At 41.9% G+C, this 17165-nt stretch overlaps 1 protein-coding gene across 1 annotated transcript in view; it reads right to left on the reverse strand.

Moving 5' to 3' along the window:
* Positions 1 to 11222: 11222 nt before the first annotated feature.
* The window catches only part of LOC109911923 (transcription initiation factor TFIID subunit 4-like), a 151159-nt gene continuing 145216 nt past the window's right edge, over positions 11223 to 17165 (reverse strand). Inside the window, exons 13-14 of the mRNA XM_048605910.1 lie at positions 13147 to 13272; positions 11223 to 11314 (exon numbers count right to left, since the gene is read on the reverse strand). Coding sequence (XP_048461867.1) covers positions 11243 to 11314; positions 13147 to 13272 — 198 coding nt within the window. The 3' untranslated portion in view covers positions 11223 to 11242. The remainder of the gene's footprint in view (positions 11315 to 13146; positions 13273 to 17165) is intronic.

The raw sequence follows: 17165 nt of genomic DNA on the forward strand, positions 1-17165 counted from the left end.
TGGGTGTCAGGAGATGAGTTACTCACCACAGCATTCCTAGCCTCTGATCTGCTGCTGCAGCCACTGTATTTATATGGCGAGTCTATGTGAGTTTCTGATCAATAGTAACGTCAGAACATTGACAGATTCAGTGATGGTAACACCACTGAATGCCAAGGGGCGGTGGTTACACTGTCTCTTACTGGAGATAGTCGTGGTCTGGTATTTGTGTGGTGCAAATTTACATGCCACTTGTCAGTCCAAACTCAGATATTGTCCAGGACTTGTTGCATTTGAATGTGGACTGCTTCAGTATCTGAGGAGTCGCAAATGATGCTGAACATTGTGCAATACTCCTAAGTCTACCCTTATGATTGATGTTGAAGATGTCTGCTGCTAGAACACTACCCTGAGATACTCCTGCAAAGATGTCCTGGAGCTGAGATGACTGACCTCCAACAACCACAACCATCCTCCTATGTGCCAGGTATGACTCCAACCAGTGGAGTGTTTGCCCCCTGATACCCACTGATTCCAGCTCTACTGGGGCTCCTTGATGCCACACTTGGTCAAATGTGGCCTTGATATCAAGGGCTGTCACTCTCACCCACCTCTGGTATTCAGCTTTTTTATCCATGTTTGAACCAAGGCTGTAATGAGGTCAGGAGCTGAGTGGCCCTGGTGGAACCCAAACTGGGCGTCACTGAGCAGGTTATTTCTGAGCAGGTGCTGCTTGATAACACTGTAGATGACACCTTCCATCATTTTCCTGATGATCAATAGTAGACTGATGGGGCAGCAGTTAGCTGGGTTGGATTTGTCCTGCTTATTATGTACAGGACATATCTGGGCAATTTTCCACATTGTCGGGGAGATGCCAGTGTTGTAACTGTAATGGAATGGCTTCCTGCAGAGACCAAAGAGCAATGAAAGAGAAAGCACTGCAAAATAAAAACACTTGCTGCTGGGTTACTCCAATAAGATCATTCTTCTTAAGGTGTGATAAATCACTGATGTTCTGATCAGCTATGATTTAAATAAATCATCAATGTGCACAAAATGGCTATACAACAGGGGGCTTCATTCCAGCAGGACATACTCCAATATGATCTATAGACTACATTTTAAAACGTCTTATTGCACTAAAGGCAATATCATTCTTTCATATTGGACTGTGCATTAATAGTTCTTTCACTACAGTACAAGAAGAAGAAATTTTTTTCTCACTTTTCATTAATAGAGGGTTGGAACACAGAATTCCTATGGGGACTGCAGTCAAGCATTTTCTTTGCATCTAATTTCATTTTGTAATTTTCTTCTAGTTCTTTTCATTTCACAGACATATACAATACCTTCCTGAAGAGAGAGACAGAGCAGACTGGGTTGCCTGTATGTTCATTGTGGATCTTTCCAAATGAAGATGCATTGTCAGGTAACGGGGAATCCAATGCTTTAGTATCATGGTAGCAGCTCTGAAGTGGGGTTCAATGCAGTTTGTTTCTTATATTCATTAATTGTATGTCAGCATTGCTGGCTGGGCCAGCATTTACTGTCCATTCCTACTTGTCCTTGAGAAGGTGGTGAGCTGCATTCTTAAGCCGCTGTACTCCATTTGTTGTAGTGGCATCCACAGTGCTATTTGGGAGTGAGGTCCAGGAAGTTAACCCAGTGAAACTGAAATATTGGTGATACATTGCCAAGTCAGGACGGTCAATGGCTTGGAGGGGAACTTGCAGATGCTGGCGTTCCCAGGTGTCTGCTGTACCTGTCCTTCTAGATGGCAGCAGTTGTGGGTTTAGAAGTTGCCATCAGAGGATTCGTTATTCATTGTTATTAATGACTGAGATGCTGTAAACAGGGGCCCAAATCTTTCCCATTTAGAACTGGGGAAAACTAATGGGGCTAAAGGTCATTAAGTCCCCTGAGCCTAATGGAATGCATCCTAGGATCTTTAAGGAAATAGCTATAGAGACAGTAGATGCAACGGGAACAATCTTCTAAGAATCCTAAGACTCTTGCGAAGTCCCAGATGACTGGAAAACTGCCAGTATAATGCCCTTACTCAAAAACGAAGGTGACAAAGAGAAAGGTAACTACAGATCAGTTAGCTTAACCACTGTTAGGAAAATGCAATGGGCTATTGTAAAGAATGCAATAGCAGAAATTAGATTACACAATATAATGAAGCATTGTTAGCACAACGTCATGAGGGGAAATAATGCCTCACAAATTTATTAGACTTCTTAGAGGAGGTAACAGGCAGGGTATATAAAGGGAACTAGTAGCTATGATATATTTGGATTTCCAAAAGGTGTTCAATACTTAAGAACCAATAATGTTGGGGTAGCATTGGTAGTGGATTGACTAACTAATGGAAAACAGAAAGTTGGGGCAAGGAGGACATTTTCAGGAAGGCATTCTGTAACTGGAGGAGTAGCATAGGGATCAGTGCTAATGCCACAATTATTTAATATATACGTTAATAATTTAGAGTCATAGAGTCCTAGAGATATACAGCATGGAAACAGACCCTTCGGTCTAACTCGTTCATGCTGACCAGATATCCTACATGAATCTAGTCCGTTTTGCCAGCATTTGTCCCATATCCCTCTAAACCCGTCCTATTCATATACCCATCCTGATGCCTTTTGGATGTTGTAATTGTACCAGCCTCCACCACTTCATTCCATACATGCGCAACCTCTGTGCAAAAAAGTTGCCCCATAGGTCTCTTTTAAATCTTTCCCCTCTCACCTTAAGCCTATGATGTCTAGTTTTGGACTACCCAACCCTAGGAAAAAGACCTTGTCTGTTTACCTTATCCATGTCCCTCATGATTTTATAAACCTCTAAAAGGTCACCCTTCAGCCTCCAACGTTCCAGGGAAAATAGCCCCAGTCTATTCAGCCTCTCCCTATAGCTCAAATCCTCCAACCCCGGCAACATACTTGTAAATCTTTTCTGAACCCTTTCAAGTTTCACAACATCCTTCCTATGACTGGGAGGCCAGAATTGCACACAGTATTCCAAAAGTGGCCTAACTAACATCCTGTATAGCCGCATGATCTCCCAACTCCTATACTCAGTGCACTGATCAATAAGATTGCGCATACTAAATGCCTTCTTCACTATCCTATCTACCTGTGATTTTACTTTCAAGGAACTATGAACCTGCACTCCAAGGTCTCTTTGTTCAGTAACACTCCTCAGGACCTTCCCATTATGTGTATAAGTCCTGCCCTGATTTGCCTTTCCAAAATGCAGCACATCACATTTATCTAAATTAAACTCCATCTGCCAATCCTTGGCCCATTGGCCCATCTGATCAGGACCCCATTGTACTCTGACGTCACCTTCTTCAATGACCACTGCACCTCCAATTTTGGTCTCATCTGCAAACTTACTAACAATACCTCCTATGTTCACATCCAAATCATTTATATAAATGATGAAAAGCAGTGGATGCAGCATCGATCCTGTGGCACACCGCTGGTCACAGGCCTCCAGTCTGAAAAACAACCCTCCACCACCACCCTCTGTTTTCTACCTTTGAACCATTTCTGTATCCAAATGGCTAGCTCTCCCTCTATTCCATGTGATCTGACCTTGCTAACCAGTTTATCATGAGGCACCTTGTCAAAAGTCTTACTGAAATCCATATAGATCACATCCACCACACTGCCCTCAGCAATGCTCTTCGTCACTTCTTCAAAAAACACAATCAAGTTATTGAGGCACAATTTCCCATGCACAAAGCCATGTTGACTATCCCTAATCAGGCCTTGTCTTTCCAAATACATGTAAATCCTGTTCCTCGGGATCTCCTCTAACGACTTGCCCACCACCGACGTCAGACTCACCAGTCTATAGTTCCCTGGTTTTTCCTTACCACTTTTCTTAAATAGTGGCACATTTGCCAACCTCCAGTCTTCTGGCACCTCACCTGCGGCTATCAATGATACAAATATCTCAGCAAGGGGCACAGCAATCACTTCCCTCGTTTCCACAGAGTTCTAGGGTACACCTGACTTGTATGAGAAAAGTAAATGTGCTGTAGCCAGGTTTATGGATGACACAAACTAGGTGGGAAGGGATCTGACACTGCATCATTATGTAACCAAACATGAGTCCAATACTTGATGCATGTGACCAGCCTTGCATGTGAATACTGCAGTAAGTGGTGGTCACGGTGAAGGCTGGGTCAGTGATTCTCCTTGATTCACTGTGGTTTGCGGGGTGAAGGTGCTCCCAAACGTGACGTTCGGAAGTTTCAGAGTTGTGATGCAACAACAACAAAGGCTTTGCTGTACTCTGCATTGAGACCAACACTGAATAGTCTATTGAGTTTGATTATTTGGATACCTCTGACAGAAAGTAGTAGCTTGCTCAGCTATTTCAGATCGCAGTTAAAAATGAACCACATTGCTGTGATCCTGGAGTCAAACAAATGACAAACCGAGCATAGTTCACCAAAGTCTTTTGGGGAAGGAAACTGCCATCCTTACCTGGTCTGGCCTACATGTGACTCCAGACCCACAGCAATATGGTTGACTCTTAACTGACCTCTGGGCAATTAGGGATGGGCAATAAATGTTGCCAGGTCAGCGACGCCCTCATCCCGTGAATGAATAAAATGAAGTCCTTCCCAAAACGGCATTCATGAACCAGATTGGCTTTTACAACAATCATGGCCAACATTACTGAGACTAGCTTTTTATTTATTACTGAATTGAATTTAAGTTGCCCAAAGGCTGTGATGAAGCCTGAACTCACATCTGCAGATCACAGGCCCTTAGATTATTAGTTCAACAACACAGCCAACATGTTATTGTACCCTAAAAATACTTTGTAGCCACAGTGGGAGGTTCCCCTTTATATGGTACCCATGCAGGCATGAAAGGCAACGTAGTTTGGCTCTGCCTCAGAGAACCTGGAAGCTGACACTAAATTCCCAGTCAGTCTCCATAACAAGGCAGATCTGAAATCATGAGCTGTGAGCGTTCCAGAAAGCCCAGGTCAGACACGTCCAGGTACAATTTCTGTTAGTCAATCACAGCTTGCAGGCAGTGTCCTCAATACCTTGGTTATGGCAAGTGTGGGGGCATAGCTCCAAAAGTCCCCACTCCTGATGCTTGTAGAGATACTCCAGCCAGAATGATTTCAGATCTGCCAAGAGGTTTAAGTCAAGCATAAAACCGCAATGTGTGACAGCAAGCTCACCTCAGCTGTATGACATGATGGAAAAAATAATATGCAGCCTAACGGAATGTTGACTTGTATGCCTGATCTACACTGGGGATTATATACGTACAGAGTTCTGCTTGCTCTCAGTTTTGGGCATCTTGATATGGTGGTGGCAGCACAAATTCACCAGAATGACAATGGAGGTAAAAGGGCAAATAACTTGGCTCTTGTTCCCTTCAATACAGAAGATTAGGGGTTCATCTAAACAAGGCTTTTTTAGATGATTAAGGGATTTTGTCGGGGTGGGTAATAAATGCTCTGCTATTATATTGCTACAATCAATTCTGAACAAGCGTCACTGGACCCGAAACATTAACTCTCTTTTCTCTCCATAGGTGCTGCCTGACTTGCTGAGTTTTTCCGACAATTACTGATTTTATTTCTGATTTCCAGCATCCGCAGTTCTTTGGTTTTTTTTGTTTAATAAATGCTATGGTTTTGTCACTGACACCTAAAATGCATGTGTAAAAGAAACAGAAATTTACCAATTCCTGTGATAAAAGCGCCAGAACAAAGAAATAATGCTAAAATGTGAGCTGGTTGTTAACTCGGGATATCAGGAAACAGTTCTTCAGCCTATTATTTTATGACAAAGAACTATATTCAAGTTGCAGGTCAATTGAACATTTAAAAAATGAGTTACTGGATTGTAGAGCAAGAATATTAAAGATTATGGAAAAAGGGGTAAATGGAGGTGACTTGCATTTCAATCATAACATATCTGAAAGGCAGACTCAGCTCAAGTGGCTGAATGGTCTCCTCTTGTTCCTTTGAACAACCAGTTATAGAGTCATAGAGTCATACAGCATGGAAACAAACCCTTCAGTCCAACTAGTCCATGCTGACCATATTCCCAAACTAAACTAGTCCCACCTGCTTGCATTTGGCCCATGTCCCTCCAAACATTCCTTATTCATTAACTTATCCAAATTTCTTTTAAACATTGTAACTGTACCCACATCCACCACTTCCTCTGGAAGTTCATTCCACACACAAATCACTCTCCGTGTAAAAAAGCTGCCCTCATGCCTTTTTTAAATCTTCCTCCTCTCAACTTAAAAATATGCCCGCTTGTCTTGAAATCCCCCACTCTATGAAAAGACGCCTGCCATTCACCGTTTCTATATGCCTCATGATTTTATAAACCTCCATAAGGTCACCCTTCAATATCCTATGCTCCAGTGAAAGAAGTCCCAGCCTATCCAGTCCCTCTTTATAACTCAAACCCTCCATTCCTGGCAACATCCTGGTAAATATTTTCAGAACCCTTGCTGGTTTAATAATATCCTTCCTGTAACAGGGTGATCAGAACTGGACACAGTACTCCAGAAGATGCCTCACCAATGTCCTGCACAACCTCAACATGACTTCCCAACTCCTATACTCAAAGATCTGAGCAATGAAGGCAACCGTGCTAAATGCCTTCTTAAACAGCCAGTCTGTATGTGATGCAAACATCAAAGAATTAAGCACCTGAAACCCTAGATCTCTCTGTTCTACAACACTATCCAAGGCCCTACTTCTAATTTTTTTTTTATTATTCATTCACAGGATGAGGGCATTGCTGGCTGGGCCAGCATTAATTACCCATCCCTAATTGCCCAGAGGGCAGTTAAGAGTCAACCACATTGCTGTGGGTCTGGAGTCACATGTAGGCCAGACCAGGTAAGGATGGCAGTTTCCTTCCTAAAGGACATTAGTGAACCAGATGGGTTTTTCCAACCATCAGCAATGGATTCACGGTCACCATTAGACTCTTAATTCCAGATATTTATTGAATTCGATTTCCGTGGCAGGATTCAAACCCATATCCCCAGAACATTATCTAGGTCTCTGGATTAACAGTGCAGCAATAACACCACTAGGCCATCGCCGCCCTTACACTAATTGAGTAAGTCCTGCCTTTGTTTTATCAGAACAGTTGTGCTTTCTTAGGGCCACGTTTGAAGAATGATCACTGAAGACTACCTGATGCTTGTGCAACTGTAGGCCCAGAGACAGGCTTGCAAGGTGGAGCAGCAAATTAATTTTGAGCCATCACTCTGGGAAGGTAGGGCCATCCTCTTTAAGATATTGAAGTTTACTCTTCAATCTCTTGAATGAAGTGGAAGTTTCAGACTGAGTCTCAGCACCAGCAGCAACACAACAACAGTCTGCTTGACCACATTTTATTGGCTTCAACTAGTTCTCCAGTCTTTTGTCAGAGAAATATTTCTCATATCAGGTTGCTTTAAAAATTTGGAAGCCCTTTCTGGATTTTAGTCCCACAACCTCCCTTCAGCTACAACCATCTGTGATAAATTGTGGTCAAGATTATTTTCAGGCTAAGTGTTACTCAATATTTAGCATGTTACTATTGCAATCCAATCAATCAGGATTTAAAAGGGAATTAATGAACATTTAAAACAAGTTTGGAGTAGGGGGGAGGGATTCAGCTGTCATAGTGGTCCAAACAACATTGCTCAGACTAGAGAGAAGGTTCTGCAGAAGAATTTGAGTGGTTTGGAGCTAAATTAACAAGCAAAACTTCCAAGACTGGGCTGTAGAGCAAGGCCTGTAGAGACAACTTTAAACTAATTGGAAGGGAGGGGGTTAGGAAATAAAAGCTTACAAAGCAAAACGATATGGCAGCATTGAAAAGCAAAGTAACACTGCACTGAGTTGACTGGAAGGAACAGAGTGTTCAAGCATAGAAAAACAACAGCAAATCAGGTCAACAGGGAAAATAAATGGTGAAAAGGCATAATTAAAACCTCTTTAGTTAAATCGCATAGTATTCAGAACAAAATAAATTAATTAAGGTCACAACCAGAGCTCAATGAAGATGAACTTATAGCCAAAATGGTGGCAAAATGTTGACAAGATGATCATAGCTGAGAGCTAAATATTCTTTTGAAAGGATGGGCAGGAAGGAAAGGGTGGTGGGGTGGCATTGTTGGTACGGGATGAAGCATGCACAGTTGCAAAAAATGATCTTGGATTGGAAAATGTGGAATCCATGTGGGTGGAAGTAAGAAATAAACAGGGAAAGAACACACTAGTGAGAGTTGTCTATAGACTCCCCAACAGTACAGCTGTACAGTGAGACTAAGAATAAATCAGGAGACAATGAGGACATATAAGGAAGGCAGTATACTAATCATGAGTGTCTTTAATCTTTAGCTAGATTGAGAAAGTCAAATTGGCAGAGGTAATCACAAGGAAGCATCCAATTGACGATCAGGCTATTTTGGATCTGGTCAGGTGTAATGAGGCGGGGTTAAGAAATGATTTCAGAATAAAATACCCCCTAGGGAACAGTGACCATACTATGGTAGAATTCGGCATTCAGTACATTTTATAGAGTGAATTCCATGATTTTCACCATCAACAGATAAGAAGCAGCAACATAAATCCTGGTCAGGACGGTATGTCACTTAGAGGGTATCTTGCTGGTGGTGTCCCCATGCATTAGCTGTCCCTATTCTGATTGATAGTACAGTTATACAATTGTATGGTATTGTTAAAGAAGCCTTCCAGTATGTTGTAAACACTGAAGCCACCCTGTGATGGCAGGAATGAATGTTTAAGGTGCTGGATGGCATACCATGCAAGTGGACTGCTCTGATCTGGATGGTGTTGTTGGAGCTGCATTCAGCAGGCAAGTCAAAAGTATTCCAGTACACTCTTAACTTGTGCCTTGTAAATGATGGAAAACATTTGGGGAATCCAGAGGTGAATAATCACCATTGATTTTCGACCTTCCAATCTTCTCTTGAAGCTGCTATGTAATGTGACTTCAGAATTAAGCCTCTGGTCAAGATTAATATCTTGCATTGATGGATAATTCAATGCCAACAATGCCATTTTGTTTTAATTCTTTCATTAGATATGGGTGTAACTGGCAAGAGAAACTTTTTATTGCCTGTTCCTTAAGGTGCAGATGGTGCACCTTTTTGAATCACTGCAGTCCCTGAGTTCCAGGATTGCAACCCAGCAACAGTGAAGGGCCAGTGATAAGGACTAGGGATATAATTCCAAGTCAGTGTGGCTTAGCAGGGAACTAACATGTGGTGGTACTCCTGATTAACTCTTGCAGTGGGATCCTGAAAGCATCCCAAGAGGCAGTCAGGAGAGACATTGTGTAAAGACACCTAGCGAAAATTTGATTGATATGAAAAGAAGCAGGGCGATTGGGTGCCAGGGTTTATATTTGCAGAATGGTAGGATTAACGACTTGGTTTTTCTAATTCCATGTTGCTACAGGCACAAATCTGAACAGTCAACCATGACCAGATGCACATGAACACAGGTACTTCATTCAACTCACTGAACCTGTCTAACAGATTAGAAACTGAAATTTAACAGTGTCAGTATAGTGACCGCTTTGAACTGGGGAGGGGTGCTGAACCTCTCAAGGAGTTTTTTGAAGAGGTGACAAAGGTGGTGGACATATGGACTTCCAGAAGGCTTCTGATAAAGTCACACACAAGAGGCTGTTAGCCCAAGGAACTGACAGCAAATTACTGATATGGAAAGGAAACTGGGTGGGTGGCAGGAAAGAGAGTTGGAATAATGGTTAAATACTCAAACTGATAGGATGTAATTAATGGTGTCCTGCAGGGATCTGTGCTGGAGCCTCAATTATTCACAACATTCATTAACGACTTGGGATAATGGCATGAAAAATTAAATATCTAAGTTTGCTGATGACACAAATTTGGGCAGCATAATAGGCAATGTTGGCAACAGGACGTTGATAAACTAGGTGAATAGGCAAAGCTGTGGCAAATGGACTTTAATATAAGCAAGTGCAAGCTTATCCATTTTGAGTCAGAAAAGGATAGATCAGGGTAATTTTTAGAAGGCACTAAGTAAAATACTGTGGACGTCCAATGAAATTTGGGGTTCAAGTGTACAGCTCTTTAAAATGCTGCAAACAGGTACAGAAGAAGGCTAATGGAACTCTGGCCTTCATATCTAAAGGGTTGCAATATAAGATGCAGAAGTTATGCCGCAGTTATGCAAAACCCTAGTCGGATTCTACTTAGAGTACTGTGAGCAGATCTGGGCACTACACTGTAGGAAGGATGTTTTGTCCCTGGAAGGAGTTCAACGTAGGTTACAAGAATGATACCTGGACTTCAGGAGTTAAGTTATGAGGAGAGATTAGACAAATAAGGTCTTTATTCTCAAGAACATACAAGATTAACAGGTAATCCAATCAAGATCTTTAGGATAACAAGGAACGAAAGGTAGATAAAGATACATTTTTCCACTGGTTGAAGATTCTAGTACCAAGGGCATAGTGTAAGAATTAGGGCCAGGCAATTCAAGAGAGACGTTAGAAAGCACTTCTATTCACAAAGAGAAGTGGAGATTTAGAACTCTTCCTCACATGGCAATCAATGCTAATTCAATTGTTAAATTTAAATTTGAGATAGACAATTTTTTATTAAGCAAGGTTATCAAGGGATATGAATCCAAGTTAGACATATTGAATTAGGCCACAGATCAGCCATGACCTTATTGAATGGTGGTGCAGGCCCAAGGGGCTAAATGGCCTACTTCTGTTCCTAACACCTTGGCAATCAACATCAAACAGTGGAAACAGCAATCCAAACCCAAATCCCATTCCAAGACTCAGCTGGAAGTAATTCCTGTAAAAATTTCACCACGAACCAAAACTTAAGAACAACATTCTCAATTCCAAAATCTCTAAAAGGATATAAAATAAAATGAAATATTTCTTATTTGAAAATTAGTAATTCTAGAATATAATAATCTAGGAATAATCATCTTGCATTACACATTAGGTTACCAGTGTGTGAATGTTTTGACCTCCTATGAATGATTTCAAATATGACTGGAACTAATTTGAGATAAGTTGTTAATTATTGGTGATGGTTGGGGGAAGGCTTTGCCAAAAGGAAGAAAAATGAAGACAATTTTTTACAAATCTGATTGTTATTAGTGTGACACAAGCACTTGAACATGAAAAATTAATCAGCAAAGCCTAGAAAGATCAAGTGTAGCAATCTCAAGTCTTCCTTACCTCCTTTGCTTTCTGTTTTAGTCTTGCATGTTCAGGGTCTTCTTGCCTGGAGCGACTCTAAGCAGTTAAGGAGAGAAAGATGAAAAAAGCATATATACATAGGATTTAACAGCTGGTTTTAAAACAAGTGATGCATCTGTCACAGTAAGCAAAACCTAGCAAAAACAAGCAAACAGAAAAATACAAGGCATCAAGGGCACTGGGACACACACAAATGCAAATTAAAGCCTGCTAGTTCTCCAAGTACATCAAAATAGCACTGGAGAAAAATAATAACTTCTTCATTCTTTCATTTACCTTCTAGATTTTAGTATTCTTCAAATATGAAAGTCAAGGATATAATCCAATCTAAATAAAATACAATGCTGTTAGACAGGGTTGTGTCTAACACATAAACCCAACTTTCAAAGCATGGCAGCAACAGCAGGCTGTGCATGAGGTGGCAGCAGCCTCTCAGCAGTCGGAAACGGTAGCAGTCCCAGCAAGGACATCCTCATTCGGGGCCGCCAGCGGCAAAACTCCTTCAGTGATTGGAAGCAGTGGCAGGGAGTTCTTCAAGATGGTGGCGCTGGTGAGGCAACATCGTGGAGGAGGGCGGCCAGCACGGGACTCTTGGCTGCATCAGAAGCAGAGCTGAAGGAACCTGAACCAATGCAAAAATGCACTGGCATATGTCCTTAGACTCAGAGGGGCAGGGATGTAGTGATTGTAATGAGGTCAGTCAGGTGGACCTCATAGAATATGAGTTCCCTGATTCCCTAACGTAGTCCAATCAGGGAGCCCCAGCTGACAGACAGAAACAGGGCTGTCAGACATCCTGTTCACTCTGAGAGTTGGCTCTGAGGGAGCTGGATCAGTGTCAAGGACTCTCCATGTGTAAATAAAGGGGGACTTGGTGATGGGATACCGGCCTAACTGGAGTTATTTCACTCTCTCTTTTGGTTATATCTTTTTACTCTTTTTATTCTTAAACTATTCAAAATGGTGCTGGATTGTGGCAACAGCTGAAGCTTTTCAATGTATTTTGCTGTATTATTCACTGTAAAATGCAAGTGGCAATATATCATTCAAATCATTCAAACATTAAACATTAACAAAGTACTGGAAATATTCAGTTCTGGCAGCATTTGTAGGGAGAAAAACAGAGTTAACGATTCATATATTCACTCTGTTTCGTTATCCACAGACACAGCCAGAAATGTTGAATATGTCCAATAGCTTCTGGTTTATCTTACATGTCTATTATTGTCAATATTTTATTTTCATTTTTTTGCTTCCATCTGCCCTTGTCCAAGATCCTGAAGTGACAGATTACCTACTATATAGCAGCGCCAAGAGACAGCACAGGGTTCCTTCACCCCAAAAAATCCTTTGTTGATGCAAAAGTTCAGGTATCAAGAATGTAGATGTAACTGCAGTATCTCTGCTGTTACTGCCACTAGACTGGAGTTTGGTACTTGTTAATGCAGATGGGTATGAAGATTCAAACCTACTTGTGTTACCAATTTAGTTTTGTAAAGGTTAAGGTATGTTATAGAATCACCATATTATAAATAATTTAAGATCACTTCAATTGGTTAAAAAACATACCGGACCAGTGTGGCCAGAATGCAAATAGTGCTTCGTTATTAATATTTCTGTAATAACCCAGGAAAATACAGTAAGTATATTGCTCACGAGAATGGGATTAATTTTCTGCAAAGTAAAACAATATCAGAAATGCTGGAAAGATCACTGCCACGCCATCTAAGTGAGTTTCCAGTCCTGGCATCAAAGTCCTCCCAAGGATTGATCTTTGTGTTTTAGCCCTATTCTCTCCAAATTTATGAAAACTCACGTTTAGACTGATGTCAACTGAAAATTTGGTTTCATCACTGATTACTCTGTACCTTTGCTGCTTTTAATAGAATTTCTCTCTCTTGATCATCCTTCCGTTGTTTTTCAAGTCGCTCCAGATGTTCAAAGAATTTCAGTTGCGTCCGAACATCTGTTGCTTGTTCGTACCATTCGTGGTCCTGGAGATCATTTAGAGAAGAAAACTACATTAAAAATTGTCTTGTACTTCCAATAAACAAATTTTTTCCAGCACATTCACCAGCTCCAACTTAATTACAAGCAGTGAAGATCAAGCAATGTGTGAATGCAAAAGATTAACCAACATTCGCAGACCTAACCATCATTTGATACTGCAAGCAGCAACCATTTGGATCAACAATAACTTGTATTTACATTTTTAAAAATCAAGACAAGGGAAACAGGGTCTAACAGAGAAAGTAAAAGGTCTTTATTCCAACTTGGAGCTTTGTTCAGGAAGTTAATTTTATAAGGTTTCTAAAGAAGTTGAACTATAACCTGGTGTCGTCTGATTTCCGACTTTGTCCACCCCAGTCCAACACCGGGACCTCCATATCATAAAAAAGATAGAGCAGAAGATTCTCTCATCAATTGTAAGGTAAAAGGTTGGCAATGGTCAAAGCTCATAGGCAGAGTGAAGGAGAATTTAAGGAAGAACATAGGGTTGTACACAATTGCAGAAATTTGGGAGTGCAAGAACATGGAGACACATATCAGACACATATTCCCCTCCCCTCCCTTGTTTGCCTTCCGCAGGGACCGCTCCCTCCGGGACACCCTGGTCCACACTTCCTTCACCCCTAATACCTGTCCACAGCCCTACGGCACCTTCCCCTGTAACCGGCGAAGGTGCAACACCAGCGCATTTACCTCCTCCCTCCCCAGTATCCAAGGGCTCAAACATACCTTCCAGGTGAAGCAACACTTCACCTGCACTTCCAAGAATCTAGTCTACTGCATTCGCTGCTCACAATGTGGTCTCCTCTACATTGGGGAAACGAAGCGTAGACTTGGCGACCGCTTCGCAGAAAATCTGCATTCTGCTCGCAAAAAAGACCCTGAACTACCTGTTGCCTGCCACTTCAATGCACCACCTTGCTCCCTGGCCAACATCTCTGTCTCTGGCTTGCTATAGTGTTCCAGTGAAGCCCAGCGCAAGCTGGAGGAACAACACCTCATTTTCCACTTGGGGACCCTACAGCCCTCCAATAATTTTAGGGCCTAAACTCTCCCATGTCCCAGCCCCCACCCCACACACCAGGCCTTGTTACCACATAGCCTGCCACTACACACCCCCTGTTGTTAGTCACTAACAGTCCCCATTAACAACTATTCACCCTCCCAGCCTGATCATTGGCAACTCCTTTGTCTGTCCAACTGTCTCTCTCTCTCTTTGGGCTCTATCCTATCGTTTACTCCCTACCCCACCCACCTCCCTATTTTCTATAAGAACATAAGAACTAGGAGCAGGAGTAGGCCGTCTGGCCCTTCGAGCCTGCTCCGCCATTCAATAGGATCATGGCTGATCCTTTCGTGGACTCAGATCCACTTACCCGCGTTCTCACCATATCCCTTAATTCCTTTATTGTTCAAAAAAAATCTACCTTTTTTTTAAAAGCGTTTACTGAAGTAGCATCAACTAGTTCACTGGGCAAGGAATTCCATAGATTAACAACCCTCTGGGTGAAGAAATTCCTTCTCACTTCAGTCCTAAATCTGCTCCCTCTAATCTTGAGGCTATGCCCTCTTGTCCTAGCTTCACCTGCCAGTGGAAACATCCTCTCTACTTCTATCTTATCTATTCCCTTCATAATTTTATGTTTCTATAAGATCCCCCCTCAATCTTCTGAATTCCAATGAATATAATCCCAATCTACTCAGTCTCTCCTCATAAGCCAACCCCCTCAACTCCGGAATCAACCTCGTGAACCTCCATTGCACCCCCTCCAGTGCCAGTACATCCTTTCTCAAGTAAGGAGACCAAAACTGCACACAGTACTCCAGGTGTGGCCTCGCCAGTGCCTTGTACAGCTGCAACATAACCTCTCTGCTTTTAATCTCAATCCCTTTAGCAATGAAGGACAAAATTCCATTTGCCTTCCTAATTACTTGTTGTACCTGCAGACCTACCTTCTGTGATTCATGCACAAGGACACCCAGGTCCCTCTGCATATAAACTGACATTTTCCCAGCCACCATCAGTTCTGAGGAAGGGTCACCGGACCCGAAACGTTAACTCTGTTTTCTCCTCCACAGATGCTGCCAGACCTGCTGAGCTTTTCCAGCAACTTTGTTTTTGTTCCTGATTTACAGCATCTGCAGTTCTTTTGGTTTTTATTAAGAATATGGAGGGATTTGAAGACAAAGTTTTAAATTTAGAAGACAGTGAGTCAGTGTAGGTCTGCAAGAATAGGAGTGAAAATGGAATTGGAATTAGTGCATTACAGAATATGGGCAGACTTTTGAATACGTTTGTGGAAATGGTGCACAGGTTAACAAAGAGGAAAGGTGCATTTATAACACTGCTCATGACCTCATTATCATACAAATCTTTGTAAAAAATAAAGATTTTTTTTGTTCACTCATTGGACGTGGGCATCATTGGTTGGCCATCATTTAAGCACTTCCCGAGCTGCCTTGAGAAAGTGGCAGTGAGGTACCTTCTTGAATTACTGCAGTCCATGTGCTATAGTGACCCACAATGCCCTTAGGGAGCAAATTCCAGGATTTTGACCCAGTGACAGCGAAGAAATAGTGGTATATTTCCGAGTCAGGATGGTGAGCGGCTTAGAGGGGAACTTGCAGGTACTGTGTTGCCACGTATCTGCTGGCTTCATCCTTCTATATAGAAGCAGACGTGGGTTTGGAATAATTTAGAACAGCCAATGACTTCAATTCTGAATACTGTAGAAGGATAACAGACTAACCACATCTCAGCACTGCGTCAGACCATCACTCCTCAAAAGTTATGCTTCCCTTCCCAGACCACCACATTTTTTGAGAATAATGTAGAGATCAGGACAAACTGAGATAATACTGTCGAGTGTCCTGCCTGACTACATCTGCTGCTTAGAACCTTCAGACTTAACACCTCACCAGCCTTCCAACTGGAACCCTCCAAATCTCTGCACCAAAATCACATATGTCCCCAGTCACCCATCAATCTATGTGCAGTGACCTGAATTGGCTCCTTCTCTGGTACAGGTTCTACTTTAAATTAGTTAACCTTATTTTCAAATTCTTCCATTCTCTACCCTCCTCCAATTTTGGTCTCTTCTGCATCCCTGATTTTCAGTATTCAACCACCATGGTAGTCATGATTTCAGCTATCTAGGCACAAAGCTCTGAATTTCCCTCCCAGGAAAGATGATGTGGTTATTTATTTCATGACCATTTGCTGGAGTTGGCATTGCATAATTAGAACATTGATTACAATTGAAAAATACTTCCATCAAGGGCCATTTGGGATCCTTGCAGTGCAGGAAAGGTGTTGTAGGAATGCAAATGTTTTATTTTTCTTTATTAATTGAATTATTATATTGTATCTGGAGCAGAGAAACAGAATATTCATTGCCGTGAATGGTGTTCATTTACTATGTAGAACATAGAACATTACAGCGCAGTACAGGCCCTTCGGCCCTCGATGTTGCGCCGACCTGTGAAACCAATCTGAAGCCTATCTAACCCACACTATTCCATTATCATCTATATGTTTATACAATGACCATTTAAATGCCCTTAAAGTTGGCGAGTCTACTACTTTTGCAGGCAGGGCATTCCACACCCTTACTACTCTCTGAGTAAAGAACCTACCTCTGACATCTGTCCTATAGCTATCACCCCTCAATTTAAAGCTATGTCCCCTCGTGCTAGCCATCACCATCCGAGGAAAAAGGCTCCCACTGTCCACCCTATCTAATCCTCTGATCATCTTGTATGTCTCTATCAAGTCACCTCTTAACCTGCTTCTCTCTAACGAAAACAACCTCAAGACCCTCAGCCTTTCCTCATAAGACCTTCCCTCCATACCAGGCAACATCCTGGTAAATCTCCT

This window comes from Rhincodon typus, chromosome 15 (assembly GCF_021869965.1).
Source record: "Rhincodon typus isolate 14 chromosome 15, sRhiTyp1.1, whole genome shotgun sequence".
NCBI classification, from domain to species: Eukaryota; Metazoa; Chordata; class Chondrichthyes; order Orectolobiformes; family Rhincodontidae; genus Rhincodon; species Rhincodon typus.